Here is a 17,467-nt window from a genome sequence, read left to right as displayed (position 1 = left end):
GTACTTTATTAAATTAGAATTGCATGATGGGGAGTGGGGACTGCCCTTAAGTCAGACCTCCTGTTAGTCCGACCTGTGCTGCGGGTTACAAATCACCCGTGCTGCGGGTTACAAATCACCTGTGGCTTCCTGTGAGGTTAGGGTTAGGTTAGGGTTTGGGGGGGATAGTGTTAGTAATAGTAATGGTCGGACTAATCAATGGCACGCTACCTGCATGATGTCACTTTGGAAAATGCATTGATTGCACATTATTTTAGAGAGAGCTCATGTAGTTTATTGATATTTGTCTGTATATTTTTGTATTGTTTTGTGTTGTTTTGTCATGTTGTTTTAGTTTTTAGTTTTGTTTATTTATTTATTATTTTTTTGGGGACCACAATGGAAACTTTTATGATCCTCGGTGATGGCTGACTTGTATGTCGGAGAGCAGCTCTGTACTCTTGTACTATCACTAAAATAAAATCAATGAATCAATCAACACAAAAATACCTTGAAACCTACAGTATTTCCACTTGTACCCACAAACTTGTGTTCTACTGTCGGTATTGTATCTCTATCACTTTACAAGGTCATTGATAACATGTGGAATAGTATGTGTGTGAAAGCATCACACACAAAGAAAAAGCATGTGTAAAAGAACTATGAGTTTCTCTCTTTCATTTTCTATGTATTGTCGGCCTGAGACCTATGTCTGAAAAAAGAAAAAAAAAAACGGTTCCAATGGATCCATTGTAGTTATTTAATCACAAGCTGTTGTTAAATTATATACGTTTATTTGGATCAATATTTGTAAACCCACAGACAGACCACTTTAACAATAATAGCAAACATAGCAGATCTACAAGCTTACAACGCAATGTGTTGTGAGCTTGTAGATCGGCAATTTTTGCTACTTTTGTGTGACACTGTAGTATGAGGATTAATTTACAAAAAAACAAAAAGTAGAAATAGAGATATTCTCTGTCCGACAGCAACGATATGAGTGTGATGCGACATTCTCTAAATCCTACATGGGTTATATACAGAGAATAGTAAATACGGTAATGTAAATAATGTTCTGGCGAGAACGTTTGCCCCGACTGCCACTCAAAGAGGCACCTGGCCAATCACAGAGCGTCCTTGCACAACCCTTGTAGGCTTTCGAAGGACGCGAGTGTGGTCACTCGGACTCACTCCCATGGCATCCACTCTCTGTCCTCAGGATGACTGGCTCCCCTCCTCTGAGGTCAAGGGGAAAAAAGGCCATCGCCCACAAAATGCTGTACCATTGCCCGGCCTTGTATGGCTGATTAACGCACCTGATAGGCCGCCAGCGTGCTGCTATCACCCAATCAAGTAACAGACCACTGATGAGGTGGAGAACAGGACCGGTGAGTAGAAAATACTCAGCATGTGGCTGCTGAACTCCACTGATAAGACAAGACATTATCTGGGGTTGCTTTGGATGAAAAACGGAGGATGACGGCAACAGTAGGGGAGATGAAAAGATGCCAGTGAATGGAACTGACTGATTAAGGTCGGAGAGGTGGGCTGGAACCTGCATGGGGACATCCTGCTTTGGAAGTGGCACAGCCCCCGCTGCTGATGAGAGAAAAAACATCACTTCCCTACAGTGGTAGGCCTGATAGAAACTCTCTAGGGTTTGGATGAGCTTGTCTACTTTGAATCTAAAAATACGTGTGTCTAGGCTCATAGCATCAGGCAAATAATTAAGATTTGCCTCAAGATTTTCACTCTATGAAACATTAAAATGTCTGTTTTTTGTTTTTCTTTCCTGAAGACATTTTCTTTCCATAAACTTGCAGTTGGTGGCTGAGACTCAGGTAAGAGAAGTGACAAATACCTTCTTGATTCTCCTGTCAACCCAAGTTTCTGAAACGCACAGGTGTGATATATGGCGCTTCAGTACAGTCCAACTATAGCACTGTGAGTCTGAATCTAAGGTGTGATATATGGGGCATATATCACAGGTGTGATATATGGGGCATATATCACAGGTGTGATATATGGGGCATATATCACAGGTGTGATATATGGGGCATATATCACACCTGTGATATATGGGGCTTCAGTACAGTCAAACTATAGCACTGTGAGTCTGAATCTAAGGTGTGATATATGGGGCATATATCACAGGTGTGATATATGGGGCTTCAGTACAGTCCAACTATAGCACTGTGAGTCTGAATCTAAGGTGTGATATATGGGGCATATATCACAGGTGTGATATATGGCGCTTCAGTACAGTCCAACTATAGCACTGTGAGTCTGAATCTAAGGTGTGATATATGGGGCATATATCACAGGTGTGATATATGGGGCATATATCACAGGTGTGATATATGGGGCATATATCACAGGTGTGATATATGGGGCATATATCACACCTGTGATATATGGGGCTTCAGTACAGTCAAACTATAGCACTGTGAGTCTGAATCTAAGGTGTGATATATGGGGCATATATCACAGGTGTGATATATGGGGCTTCAGTACAGTCAAACTATAGCACTGTGAGTCTGAATCTAAGTACTCTCTTTACCTACATTAGTTTGTGGGTTCTAAAATCTTAAAATGGCCGTTAAGTCTGGGTTTAATCCAATATCCATAAGTATTGCTTCATATTCACTAACAGTTGTGCTCGTCATGTTTTTGATTTAAAGGTGGTTTAATACTTCACAAATCAGCAGGTTCACGCAAAATAATTTAATAATGAATACATAAATTAAATCTATAGAACATCTCCATACCCCTAGGATAGGATATGTGTATAGAGAAACACTGTACTAGGGCTTAGAATATTGTTTGACTTATGCCTAGTTTTAGTATCTGGCAATGACTCTGCACAAGAGGGTTACGGTTTTCTCACCAGTGACTTATCACTCACAAAATGAGTTGTAATGAAATTATAATTCATTCTAATAAGTGTTGGCTGCCAAGAAAACTAAACGGAACATGTCATTTGGGACAGTCCAGCAAATACTGCAGCAAGGGTAAGGTAATTGAAATCAATATGGAGCATTGCCTAAGCTAATACAAACGTAAGTAATTCCCTTGATAATTATGTTCAGCTTTTTACTTTATTGTTGCCTAATTAAATAACAATGGAAGAGTCAATTACGCATCATTTGTATCTTAGATCTAGAGCCATTATCTAGAGCCATTTTCAAACTGACAATAAGTCTACATTATGAGAATACCAGTGAGACTTCACTAAACTGTATGACAGTATATATGACCAATCCTTCTACTGTAATGGAAAGGGGGTACACAAGCATCCTTCTACCCTAATGGAAAGGGGGTACACAAGCATCCTTCTACTCTAATGGAAAGGGGGTACACAAGCATCCTTCTACTCTAATGGAAAGGGGGTACACAAGCATCCTTCTACTCTAATGGAAAGGGGGTACACAAGCATCCTTCTACCCTAATGGAAAGGGGGTACACAAGCACATGGCCGTTTATCTGTTTGGCTTCTCCTACCAAACCACTCCGTCAGCACACATCTCTCCATGCACAAAGAATCCTGCACGCCACCGAATCCATATGCACTACATCGCTTCCCCACAACTGCCATATTGTGTTGCATCACAAGATGTGTCCAGTTTTTGCTTGACATCCAACATGAAAATAATGTGGAAAGATTTTTTCCCCTTTTTTTGAAGTGCAGGTACTTCATCAATCCATGAGTTAACACATTATATAATGAACTGACTTGCACGTAGTGATTGAAAACTGATTAATTCAAAATGGAGGACCCCAATTTAAACAAGTCTTAGTGCTTTTCTGAGTTCATCCTCCTTGAACCTCCAAACTGTTAATGGCCCGGTTTCCCAAAGGACACATGGTGTAAGAGGTATGGTGTAGATTAGAACATGCTCAGATGCCCTCTAGGCCTAAGGCCACACACAGAAGCCTGTGAACATAGACATTCCGTGCATAGATGTGCCACGCAATATGGTATCTCTGGTTTGCCAGGTTTGGAAGTTGAGAGAATCACATAATGCAAAAAGCAATTATGTAAGTATTACTTCAACTACATACATGGCACCTCCAATGTAGGGGGTGCCCATTAGTGTGACAGCCCATTATTTCGAATAGTCCGACAAATGTTATGTTAGTGTGAGGTTAGGGCTGGATTTAGGCTTGGGGCCGTGAGGGAATTGTCCACACACGTGGAAACAAGACTAAAATGGATCTAATTGTATGCTTGCGAGCTGACGTTTTGGGGATGCCGACACCAGAGACTTGTACTTGTGACCCATTATTTCAAAAAAAAAAAACCCTGCCCTAGCCTCTAATTCAGACCAGGCTGCTAATCTCCCTACCTCATTATTAATTATGTTGTTCTGCTATTGGACAGTAGTCTGACCTGTATGCAAATGAACAGCAAAAATAATCACTAGTAGGCTCTCTGAGGAGCAAGTTTTGGCCTCTTTCCTCCAACAACCACTGTACCACAGTTTTAGCTGCACCAGGGGACATCGAGCAGAACAGAGGAGAGGACATTTGCCATTGATTTAAGCTTCAAGTAACTCACTATACTGTACCGAATATAAGTTTTCCTCAAGTGAAATATGAATTAACTCAAAACTTTTGCACCCCTCTGCATTCAATTTAATTTCACCTTAGTAAAGGAGAACCTTTTATATAAGACAGAGCTGCTGCAGTTCTGACCGATGTGCTGTTTCAAGCTGAGATATTGGAATTATATAGTTATCAACCCATAATCATCAATATGTTCTTATCAAGACCATGCAATGGACATTTCCTAAATATTGACGTTGTTGTTGTTGTCAGACTGACGTTGTGTTTGGCGCGTTGTCCGACTACTAACCCTATACTAACCCCTAACCCTAACCACAGTGTTAACCGTCCACGTAAGTAAACATAAAGCCAAGTTGTTGTATAGCGCAATTTCACTTCTGCGTTTTGTAGTCACCTACTCGCGGTAGGCAGTATGTAAGAAATGTCCATATACTGGCTCCATTGCATGGTCTTGATAAGAACATACTGGTGATTATGGGTTGATAACATTGAAGAGGTATCACATGTGACATCATGAGAGTGAACCTGAAAGGCATAACCACTCAGGCCCACAATCCCACAGCATTCAAACAGTGCTGCATGTTACAGGTAGAAGTGTCTACCCATAATGGTGAGTCTCTCTCTCTCTCTCTTGACTTACACATGTGGCTTGAGTGTTGAGACATTGTTTGACTCCTAGTGAACGCGAGATGAGCAAAATTATAAAAAAGAATCAAACTTTGACACAGGGTCAAAGTTTGATTCAAATGCTGCCTGGCGACTATATATTTGTATGTGATTACAAAAAGCACACTGTTGTTCAACAGAAATTATCTGAAAGTCACATAGGGCTGACTTAAAGGTATATTCAGTGATTTCACTTAATTAAAATATCACTTCTTTTTTTGTTTTGTTGTGATAATCCTCCCTACTATAGAGTGTGCTGACCATATAAAGGAGTTCCTCCCTGTCCCCAGTGAGCCCCTGGGGTAAAAAAAGGTGATAGAGAGGATAGAGAGGGGCCGTCCGCCAATCATGATCGAGCGGGGGCGGACCTTGGTGTGCGTGGTGTGCCAGTTGCGCGTCCACCCACTGTGCACATCGTGTTACCGGGGCGGACCGGGGGTTTTTCCAAAACACCCAAATCACTGAATGCTCCTTTAAAGGGATTGTTACATCATTTATTTGTGTGTAATTTATCCTAATTTATTTTAGGTTTTCTGAGCTCAATTGCACCCAAAAAAACTGAACTGTTAACATTCAGTAGATTGTCTGTGGTGTGGGGTTTTCTGGCTCAAACAGGTTCTCTGAGTTTCCTGCTGTTTGTGATGTAAGAGACAGAAAATCCCATATAGTTCAAACCCGAGCTCCCCCAGAGTTAGTGTCGAAGTGTCCCTGAGCAAGACTCTGAACCCCTAATTGCTCCCGATGTGCAGGTTGCATGGTTTCCTCCGGCATTGGTGTGTGAATGGGTGAATGTAATGCACAATCTCTGTATAAAGATGCTATACAAATGCACCATTTACAGTAGCTGCAGCATATACATGATGCTCCTCTCCTCTAGCCTTGCGTAGCAATACTAGGGCAATATGAATTGCAAAGGCAGATGGAGGCTGGATACGCAAGGCGACCTATCCTCCACATTGCCTTTCTTACCTGTTCCCTTCTTGCAGACGTAGGGCAGATTGTAGTTGCAAGGCACATCGTTCCATTTGCCGTTCTCGTGAGCGATCATCACAACACAGTCCTCTCCTCCAGCAAAGAAGTTGTCTGGCTGGTTGTCACGCCAGTTCTCATATTGCTGCAACACGCACGTTCGCCGCACGCACGCCACACACACACACACACACACACACACACACACACACACACACACACACACACACACACACACACACATTTGTGTGTGAAAATGAAAAGATGTCAGAATCAGACCTTGTCATTTTGCCTTTTTTTCTAGTTGTGGAAAGTACTTCAACTTTGACACATTTATCCTGGAAGGGAAAATTGTTTTTCAACATGACTGCATCATAAAAACATATCAACATGGGTAATCATATTATTAGTAAGTAGCACTGATCGTGAGAACAAATCAAACCAGAAAACTGATTCCAGTCAATTCATATTTTAAGTACATGCATAATGCATTCCTGCACTTTAAAACTCTCAGACGTATACAATATTAACACTGAAATATGTCGTTCTTGCTAATAGCTAATGACAATTCAGTAAGGACAGCTCATGTCAAAGTTGTATCATGTACAACTTGTACAACTACAGCTTTAAACTCTCTAATACGTTTGTTTACTGGTATGGTTCTGGTCAGAAGCCCCATGCTATTCCTTCAGCATGCAGGATAAAGTAGGGGGATGCAATAAATCCCCCCAGATTTAGAGACTGAACAGAGCCTGCAGCAACAATGATACAACATGATCAATAACAGGTGGTGGCCTATGCCTATCATTTATCCTCCATCGTACAATGGTCTCCCCTGCCAAAAATTGCAGATCTACAAGCTGCATCGCAATGGTATTTTTGGCACAGGACAAAACCGTAAGCTACTGTATGAATCAGGCTTTTTGGAGTGCAGCATGCACCGAGTGAGTAGTAGGGGCTATCCAACAAGACCTCCTTGTTTGTGATAATGAACGTGATCGATAGGTGTGTAAATCAGACATGGTAGCTTGACTATGTGACCTGCCTGACGCTCAATTCTGGTCTTCACAGCATCCGCCATCTGTGACCTGATCATGTGACTTGTGGTACTCTTTGTCGATCAGCACAACTCATGTTAGGACTCAATGTCCAGCAGTTGACAACTGAGCTCCAGCAGATATGGTATACAGGTACCCTACAGCAGGGGTGCACACACTTGACTTGGGAGCTACTTTCAAAATGACCAGCTCAATCTTTACATTATATTTGTTGGCATGTCATGTGATCTACTCGCAATCTACCTTTGGGCACCCCTGCACTACAGTATGGCTCATTTCTACTACAAGAACTAATCACTGTATTGTGCTGTGATTTGTTTCCATGACTACAGCTCAGTTTCAGATAAGGTTCTCAGAACGACAATTGGGCTTAGGGAGGAGTCCATCCAGCTAGTAGTGGATCGACTATTTTCACTTTATTTTTCTATATACAGGTTTAATGTTTGTCTTGTCTAGACAAACATTAAAAACCCCATTGACACTGGACTGAGTTTAATGGGTTTTTTTGTCACTAACACAAACATTAAATGCCATTACCAATGAACAGAGTTTAATGTTTGTTTTGTCTGTTACTGAGCAAATCGGCATATGATGTTATGTTATGATATCGCGATGATGTAAGAAGATGATAAGGGTTGGTAAAGCGCCCCTCACTTAACACAGGTGTGATATTTTCTACATACTGTACACATAATAGAAACTTGAACAAACAAAGAAAAAACATCACAGAACTTCACAGGCTCTACAACGTTTCATGGGTTATGGAAGGTGTTGTGTTGAAGTCTCACCAGGTCCATTCTGTCTGTCCACTGGAAGTCGTCCTCCACTGTACGGTCATTCAACCCCATCCAGGTGTTGTCGTGGCTTAGACCTTGATGAAGACACAGAGGCACACAGAGAAATATGAAATAAGAAATATGAATACGTCTATAAAGACTTTCTGCCCCCCTTTAAAGTAGTTTATTCATTATTTCTGTGAACACCTTGTGATCCCTTTCTTCGTATCTTAGTTATGTACTCGATCTATTGGTTTTATACCTTATATGTTGTTTGTATGTCTGGCCTCGTGGGGAAAGATGGTGGGTGGATGGGGAGGATTGGGAAGGGAGTTGTGGGAGAAAATATGAAAACAAAGAGTATTTTCTAGTCTTTTTTGTGAAACTTGCATATGATGTCATGTTCACACTCTTTGAATAGCAGGTTGGAGAGGCTTATTGTCGGTATCAGCCAACAACTGTTTTCTTATTGGCTTTATAGTGCTTGTGGAGACGTTATTGTATATCCTGAGGAAAAACAACATATAAAGCCCAATACGGCCCCCATAGAACACTGGAAGATTCTGGAGCATGTCTAATAGATCTTATCACAAAATCCTCCCTGAGCAAGAGTCGAGGGGTCATGCAGACACATATCACTGTCAGTGACACATGGTGATGAGATTTTGTTGTGCGTACGTGTGTGTTTTCATGTGTTTCTGATTAACATCATCTGAGCATGTCCATATGTGTGCGCGCGTGCACTGCACACGTGCGGGTGAGTGCGTGTGTTTAATGGAATTTCAATCATGGTGTATCTGATTAACATCATTACTAGGCCCATTAATCTCCCTAATGGCTCGTCTCCCCTTATTGTAGGGGTGGAGACTTCCATTTTCGAGGCAATTAAGCACACTTTTTGGTAAATGTTCCTGACTGTGTGAAAGTACGATGGGAGTAGTTAAGATGAATTGTGATGTCCTGCCATCTTTTGGAAGGCAGAGGGTCAGCCTCTTGTGACCCGGCCTTGTTATGATATGCGTGGCTGTGAAGCGATGCCAGAGGTTGAAAGTCTGCATGGATACTTAACCTCTCAGATTAGTCAACACTGTCTGATGCATGCACTTCTTACAACTGGATGCTTGTAATGTGAAAAATCTAGAAATGTAACAACAATCCCCCTCCCATTAAAATGTCTACCTACCACTGATGAACTCTTGCTCGACGAGGGTGTGGATGCTGGCCAGGTGGCCGCTGTGCTCCCTGCAGTCTTTCTCGGCGTCCTCCCAGGTGTGTCGACGACTGAAGTATCTGTAGCAGTGGCCGTGGAACTTCCTCCATGTGTGTTCACAGCCCTCGGTGTCTGCAGAGAGCGAGGGAAGACACCACAGGGGAGATGATGAGAGAGGAAGAGGGTGAGAGGAGGAGAGACAACATTTCTCGTCTGAAGTCCGCAGAAGTTGCATGAAGAGACAGGGTTATGTATGCAGGCCGAGAGATACACAAACACGGATAGGAGACGTGCACAGGAAATCAGTTGGGGAGGATTTGAAATAAAGGGAGGAATTTCACTGCTGGATTTTATTGTCTTGTTTTTCTAAATTCATACATAACAAATGTTCCATGTCTCAGTCATAGCACACAAAATCTACATAATATTCTCCTCTTTTATTTTTCAGCTCCCTCTCTCTTCCCCCCTCTCTCTCTCTCTCCATACAACATTTTGCTCCAAGTGAAGCACTTTCCCTCCTGTGACACTATCTCTGCCCTCCTCTTCAACCCTGTTCCCTCTTTCCTTGTCTCATTTCCTCTGTCTGGAGTCTGAGTGCTAATCCACAGTGGTGGCAGTCCAATGCAGCTTAGTCCAATGAAAGGCCCTTTAATCTATTCAAACTAGAACAATCTTGAGAAATGTCTTTCAGAGTGCAGTACTTGTCGGCTAATTACGCCCGTCACAGTGCTGTCAGCACACAGCCTCCCTACATCTCCTCCCCATTTCAAAAATTCTCTCCAAGCTCCAATTCCCTCTGGGGGTTAACTTTGTGACTGAACTGTACTGTACATCTCAAATTAATGTGATGACAGCAGTGATCATGGCTGAGGAGCGTACCACATGGGCTCTGATGCCTCGGTGGCGTGTCCCAGGTGTGATTCCTCTCCCCGACTCTCATTCCTGTTTTCTGTCTATCTTCACTGTACTTATCGTAATAAAGGCAAAAAGGCAAAACAAAAAAAGAAAGAAAAATGTGATGATAGTGTCAAACCTTAAAGATCTCACTTTCACAAGCCTTAAAAAGTAATGTCCCTGCTTTCGAGACCCTATCCTATTCCTGGCATGCATTTATATTGAGGTTAGAATAGACACCTGACCTACGGTATGCCTAATGTCTTTGTAAATGTACCTCCCATGGCATCCCCTGAATCCCCCCTTAATCCAGTGAATTGAAGTGAAGTTCCCTACATCAAATCCGAAGCGACACAACTGCTTATTATGCAGACAAGGAAGGGATAGGGGGGAGATGAGGAGTAGAGAGAGGGGAAGAAAATGCAAAGGAGGAAAAGAGATATGAGAAGATAATATCGAGAGCTGTCTTTCATAGGCTGATACACATGTGTGCAATGCACAGGTGATATGTCTTTCAGTCTCAGTCTTCTTAATGTATGCAGTCCTTACAATGCTCTCCATCTTCTGCTACTGTAGGTTAAGATGAGATGAGCTTCTGAAGCGGATGATACTTAATGTGAAAGTACTCATCTTTCTCTCGCATTCTCTCCATTTCATTCTCTCGCAACCATGGCCATCAAACTCTTTTGCTGGCAGAGTCGGAGTGATAATCATATATGGATATTTGCTGGGTTTCCCAAACGCATATGGTGTAAGACTTGTAGTGCTGCACATGCTCAGATGCCTTCTAGGCCGCACACAGAAGCCTGTGAACATAGACATTTCGTGCATAGATGTGCCACGCAATGGTTGGCGTCAGGCCTCAGGCCTGGTATGGTATAGGCCTAGTAGTGTGCAGCACTACAAGTCTTACACCATATGCGTTTGGGAAACCCAGCCATTTATGTTTGCTGCATTCATCTTAAGACCTTAGTTGTGTGTGACCTAACAAGTGATTTTATTGTTGTATCTCACACACACATAAAATGTATTCTCTTATTATTCTTCACACAAACTCATGAATATATGATACCATTCAAACATGGGCTCACGTATTAAACGAAGTACGGAGCGAATACATCTGCATGACTACACACATTTTAAAACCAAAGGGAGACAGAGAGGAGTGATAGGCAGGAAGAGAGAGAGCTAGGGAGCACACATCTGGGTGTTGGCTGTTCTTTTCAAACAACTTTAAGAGAAATGCTATATTTGCTATTAGCTTGAATTCCCCATTGAGGATGCCATTGGTATAGGTTTCTTTTGTCGATATCCCGTTGCCAACCAATGAGACGCAGAGTGAGTAGACGCAAATTGTCTACTATTACTACTAAATGAGCTTTAGTAAAGATCAATTATGTGAACATAAGGTTGAACATGGGTGAAGTGCTCCTTTAAGTTAATATGTGCAGTTTGTGCACTGTTTGAGAACATGGCTGCACAAATCACAATGGGACTTTCTAGTGATCCCCAAGGGTAAGTATAACTTTGAATTGACCCAGCAGCAGTGGCTTGCTCCAAGTGAGCATACGGGAGAGCAATGCATTGGAGGTATAGGGCTCCAATTTCGTCGCTGACTTTACCCGCAATTCAGCCGCTGCCCGAATATTACGAATATAGGAGCTTTCTCTGTCCGTTAATGGTATTTTCGTCCAGCATCATCTGCTATCTTTTTTGCCGACACCGGTATTTGTGCCTAGAGGTGTGGCCATGGGCGTGTTGGCACGCTTTCCCCTAAATTGCTATTTTGCTACACATTTGGGAAAGCGACAGTGGAGTTTAAAACCACCCGTAACTTATACCCGTAAGCCATGCCAAATTAGTTTGGTAGAGCGGCGCGGGCTGCGCGCCTGCATGGAGATGTCCTTGGAGTAAAGGCTGCGTCATCTCTCCTTATTCTCCTATACGCATCTCTTTGTAATTTTCCTATAATCAGCAGAAGTGAGTGCCTTCCTTGTGTCCATTTTGTTTATAATACACCATACATGGGCAACTAGCGGCCCGGGGGCCACATCGGCCCCACCTTCACTTAATGCGGCTCTCAATTTATATCAGAATACTGATATATTATTGATTTCAGCTGTTACAATTCCACAACATGCAAACATGACCCGCTTTTGTATGTCCAATGTGCACAAAATGGCCAATTTTCAAAGCTGATAAGCTGATAAGCTCAAAAGTTCCTCTGGAGTGAGTGTGGAAATATAGTGGCCCTCTCCATCGTCAAAGTTGCCCACCCCTGGCCTACACGCTCTATCTATATACCAAATTAAAGCCCGAATTTCGTTGTTTACATAGTACATAGAATTGTTTTAAATTAGCAAGATTTGAGCGAGTTGTGACTCAATGAAAAGACGAGTGTTCTTGGCTCTGTGCGGGGTGGAGAACCGGGCTACACCGAAGATGTTCATTGTAGCTGCTGTAAAGGCCGGCTGCTTGTGTGCACGTGGGGACAGTCATCTAATAGTCCTTTTGCACACCTACAGGGACAGGTGCGTCGGAGCAGGCAACCAGTGTGTATAATGAGAAAGAGTAGGTCCAGCACACTGTCTTCACTTATATAATAGTAGTTTATTAGGCTACTGATGGTTACAGTATCGGTCTCACCCTCTCACGAGTCACGACCTTCATCAGGTATATCTCTATCTAGATGAAGACTGAAACGTGGTAACCTTCAGTAGCCTAATAAACTACTGTTCTATAAATGAAGACAGTGTGCTGATATAAATATCTTTACAATGTCAATAAATGTCAAAAACTAAAACTAAAACTAAAAAAATCTATCAATTATTCACTAAGCTACAAAGCGCCTGAAGTTGAGAAGTTGGGAATTATATGAAATCTACTCAACCCTGTTTTTCCAGCTCTCTGACATGAGCTGAGAGGGCATATTGTAGAGTTGCTTGCACTTTCATTATTACATTTAGTCTCTCTCTCTCTCTCTCTGTCTCTCTCTCTCTGTCTCTCTGTTAATCTTTTTGGGGATGTTCACACTTATCTGCTGGGACCTAGAGACATAGCAGGAGACAGGCTGCTTTCCCCTGTGAATCAGCATCTAGCTAACCACATTCCTCCCAGCAGTAGCCTACAGGGAGACGGAGAGTGTATAGCGTGTGACATCTGGGAGGTAGATCAGTGTTAGCCATAGCATGATGTCATGTTACTGCAGCTATCAGAGACCCTGTGGGACCAATGCCAGCTATGCCACCATTTTTTACTTGGCTGGCTGTCTACAAATTCACTGCCCCCACACCACCCCACTCTGCCATCACTCCCAGCTAGCTTCCACTACCTCGCTAATTTGTCTCTGAAATTGTTTGTCCACATGGTGGTTGCTGCATTATTGTTGTTGGGAAAGTGTCCAACTTGGCTCAGGAAGGTGGACAGTGGGTCGTTATCTACAAGAACAGCAAGACAACAGTCACTGGGGCACTTCACAGGAGCATGCACACACACACGCACACGGACACACACACACACACACACACACACACACACACACACACACACACACACACACACACACACACACACACACACACACACACACACACTCTATAAGCAGGAGTGTAAATACAGATACATGTCCCTCAGTGAATCGACACAGCCTCCGCTGTGGGCACAGACTGGCTGTTAGCCCAGCAACTGTGTGTGTGTACAGACGTCAACCTTGGCCACTCATACTGACAGGGGATGGCGGCATTTGAAAGCAGTGAAAAACAAATGACTTCCATAACCTGACAGGAGGGCAACGTGCACACTCGTGCATGTACCTGTATATGCATGCTCATGCTCACACATATATACAGAAGGGTGCATCATCGTATATTATCATATGTCCTTCTATTGGATCACTTGTGCTTGGTACTCGCTCCCTCCCACTCTCTCTCAATCACAGTCGCGGAATCTAGGTGTGCTGAGGGTGCGGCGACACCCCCACCCCCAGGTGCTTTAAGTGATAATAATATTGTAATGTGTTCAGATTGTGCACACAGCGATGCATGACATACCCGTTCCTGTAAAATCCCCATCCCGCACTTCAAAGGATTGCCGTCATTAACATTCTCTGTAATCTCCTAAATCCTTTAGTCAATTCTGTTTATCACTGATAAACAGAATTGACTAAAGGATTTAAGGTGATACATTATCAGTCAATCAAAGGTTACGATTTGAAAGGTGTCTTTTGTCTTGCTTTGCACTGCCTGTACCAGAGAGAGAGAAAGAGACAGAGAGAGAGAGAGAGGGGGGGGGGGGGTAATATATCGTTATTGCCTTAGATTGCATGTGTTTTGTCCATGGTGAAAAAGGATGCCTATAGTTTAGTTTATTTCTACCCCCTAGTAAAAAAAACTATTTCCAGTTCCCACGGCTATGCTCTCAATCACAGCTGGAATACTGGCAGATGTATGCGATTTGGATTATAGCTTTAGGTCTGGGTTCGAAAAAGGGGTTAAGCTTCATCAATGGGATTCTCTGTGGAGCGCTAAAGCACAAATCCAGTAAGTAACTAGAAAAAGTGCCCTTCTGGGCACAGGTCTCCACCAGGAGGATAGGAGTGTGTGTGATGTTTGGCAAAATGTTTAGGAGTAATATAAACAATTTTCTTCATTTTGTTGAGGAAATGCAGGGCCAGATCACTCATAACATCTCTGAGGATAGAATTCTGGATGAGCAGGACATGTGCAGCATTTTGTACAAAACGGGCTACTCCTGAAAACTTTGGAAGGCAATCTTAGCTAATCAGTGTAGAATCTGAGAAATCCAACAGGCTCGTCTTGATCACATGACTACAGAGATCACGTGTACTGATTTGTGTGAGATTTGGATGAAATCTGTGCGACTAACATAAACAATGTGTTTTGCAGAAATCGGCCTCATGGTGGCGCTATAAACAGCAGATGGGGATGCAGGGAAAATGTTTTTCCATGAAGGACGGGAGGACGCAAGGACACACACACGGACGGAGTGCAAAACAGTGCCTTCGGCCTGGTGGAGACAATAAGTAAAGAAAACACATGAGATAGATTGCACGTCTCATACTCCAAGACAAGCAGGACAAAATACTCACTTAACACATACTTACACTTTCTTATTTGTAACAACAGAAAAAGGCAAATAAGAGCCTTCCTCAGAGAACTCATAGAACACAGATTAAACTCAGCAATACAGAAGGGCAGAAATGGCACACAGCTGTGGTTTGGACTTTGGACAACTATAGGATCCAATTACTTTTCATATCCCATGATTCTACTGTAGATACAAGGACCAATCAATCACAGATGTAATTAGTTTGCATGTTCTCCCCGTGTCCCCTAGGGTAGGTACCCTCGCAAAAAACATGCTGTAATCCTGGTCTCTAAAGTACCTCCCCCTGGCCAGCCTGATGGAGGGGAAAGGAACTGGTCAGAATAATGTGTTCTTTCCACACGCTACGTACGTCCAGCCAGTGAAACTCTCCCCTATCAGGTGAAAAGAAGCAGCTTGGACTCCTCATGCATAGATGGAAGCATGAGGTCAGTCCCCCCCAGGTTGGCAGAAGAAGTGTAGTGCCCAGGATTACATTAGATAATTGACACTGAGTGAAAAAATGGGTTGCAAATTTGTGGGATAAAAATGATAAAATAAAAAAAACAGATGATAATGATGTTGATTTAAAGCCTACGTATAATATAGTATGACGCTACACATAATTCAGTTTATGCAATCAAGGACATACTGTAGATCACAGCCAGTCCTAACCTAAAAAGTTGATGTAGTCATCATTCATTCCATGTGGTGTAAGTGTGAGTGTGTTTCTAACATGTCATTGGTCACACATATAGGCGTGGAGCTACTACATCGCGTTCAGTGCATGAAGTTAAACATTGGTGAATTTTGACCAGGTTTGACCAATGGTAAAGAAGTGTGTATGTGGTTGACCCCACTTGGCAGGCTTTTCACTTGTACATTTCTTTTAGTGAGCCAACCACTTTAATGTAAATAAAATGAAATACGGTACATACCAGCAAATCAACACTGCCCACAATCCGCAAGACAAGATGGGTCAAATTAGCACGTTCAAAGCCTTGGTATGCATATACGTATACTTTTGCCCTTCAGACGTGTAAAAGTGACCGTGCCCTAAGGGTACGGTCTCACATAATGTCCATATACATATTATAATTCTTCTGAAGGGGAGTAAACATAATGCCTGCCTAACATGGTCAAAACATTTGCAGATGTGCATTTTATTTTCCACCATGACTAACTTTTAGACAGACAAGCTCCTGCTATTTCATAGCACTTTGAAGTTCATTCTAGGCCAATGGAGCAGACAACTGGAAGACTTTTTCTTATTTTAAAGGAGGATACTGTTTTGAGAACATAGCCAATAAATGTAATGGCACTGCAGGGTTATGAATGTGCATAAATATAATGGAAACTGTCTAAGTATTGCCCTAAAAACGAAGAGGTACCAGTGACTCAGCCTGTGCAAAGTTAAGGAGGGCCAGCCTACACTCATAAAAAGGTACAATGATGTGTTTGAGATTTATAGTCGGTGACAAACCTCAGCACCCCTGTGGTGCCCTAGTGTCCAGCAGACATATTGCTGCCACAGGAGTATGCATCCATAGAGTGTCGCCATAATTTATTGCTTGAAGGTAGGCGAAACAAGCCAAGTGCTGTGAAATACTTTCACATTTGATTTGTGTCTATGTGAGACTTTTTGATATGTATGGATCTGGATTCTCAACGCGTATAGATCTGACACTGAATGTGGCTTCCCAGCAGGGTTGGGGGGGGGGTTCTCTAGGCTGTGTTCCTCTCTCTCAGTGCCAGTTTGTCTTTGGACCTATAATGCCTACAGGCTCTTTTCCTCATATTGAGTTCTCTTGGTATTTTTAATCACTTTGTTCATCTGGACCTTGCCTTTTGTCTTTTCCTATGCATATTTTTGGACAGGCTCCCTCCCTTTGTACCAAACCTCTGAAAGTGAAGACCGTTTTTGAGTCCATTGAGTCCTCTAACTCCAACAGCTGTTACAAATGCTTTGGGGTCTGAATCAGACTTGCATGCATGCATACAAATTTATTTTGTGTTCTGCCAGGCAGAATGTTCTGAACTGTGCAGAGAGTTCAAGGTTCAATGTTTTCTTTATTATCTCCACTAGAGATCATATTATATATTGTCTATTTGTCTATGAACAGCTAATCTCCAGCACTGCTGGACCGATGCCTGAAACGTTGCATACACACAGGCCAAGGAAGAACCTCCACCCTGAATGTTAGACAATTGGCCTCATGGTGGTGCTATAAAAGATTTTCTGC

At 42.5% G+C, this 17,467-nt stretch overlaps 1 protein-coding gene across 1 annotated transcript in view; it reads right to left on the bottom strand.

Moving 5' to 3' along the window:
- Positions 1-17,467, bottom strand: part of ncanb (neurocan b) — a 133,576-nt gene that overhangs the window by 8,527 nt on the left and 107,582 nt on the right. The window contains exons 11-13 of the mRNA XM_080770516.1: positions 9,201-9,359; positions 8,030-8,112; positions 6,184-6,328 (exon numbers count right to left, since the gene is read on the bottom strand). Coding sequence (XP_080626642.1) covers positions 6,184-6,328; positions 8,030-8,112; positions 9,201-9,359 — 387 coding nt within the window. The remainder of the gene's footprint in view (positions 1-6,183; positions 6,329-8,029; positions 8,113-9,200; positions 9,360-17,467) is intronic.

Source organism: Protomyctophum bolini (assembly GCF_963924005.1).
Source record: "Protomyctophum bolini genome assembly, chromosome: 8".
NCBI classification, from domain to species: domain Eukaryota; kingdom Metazoa; phylum Chordata; class Actinopteri; order Myctophiformes; family Myctophidae; genus Protomyctophum; species Protomyctophum bolini.
The sequence above is the reverse complement of the archived record's forward strand: the minus strand, read 5'-3'. Positions and strand labels throughout refer to the sequence as shown.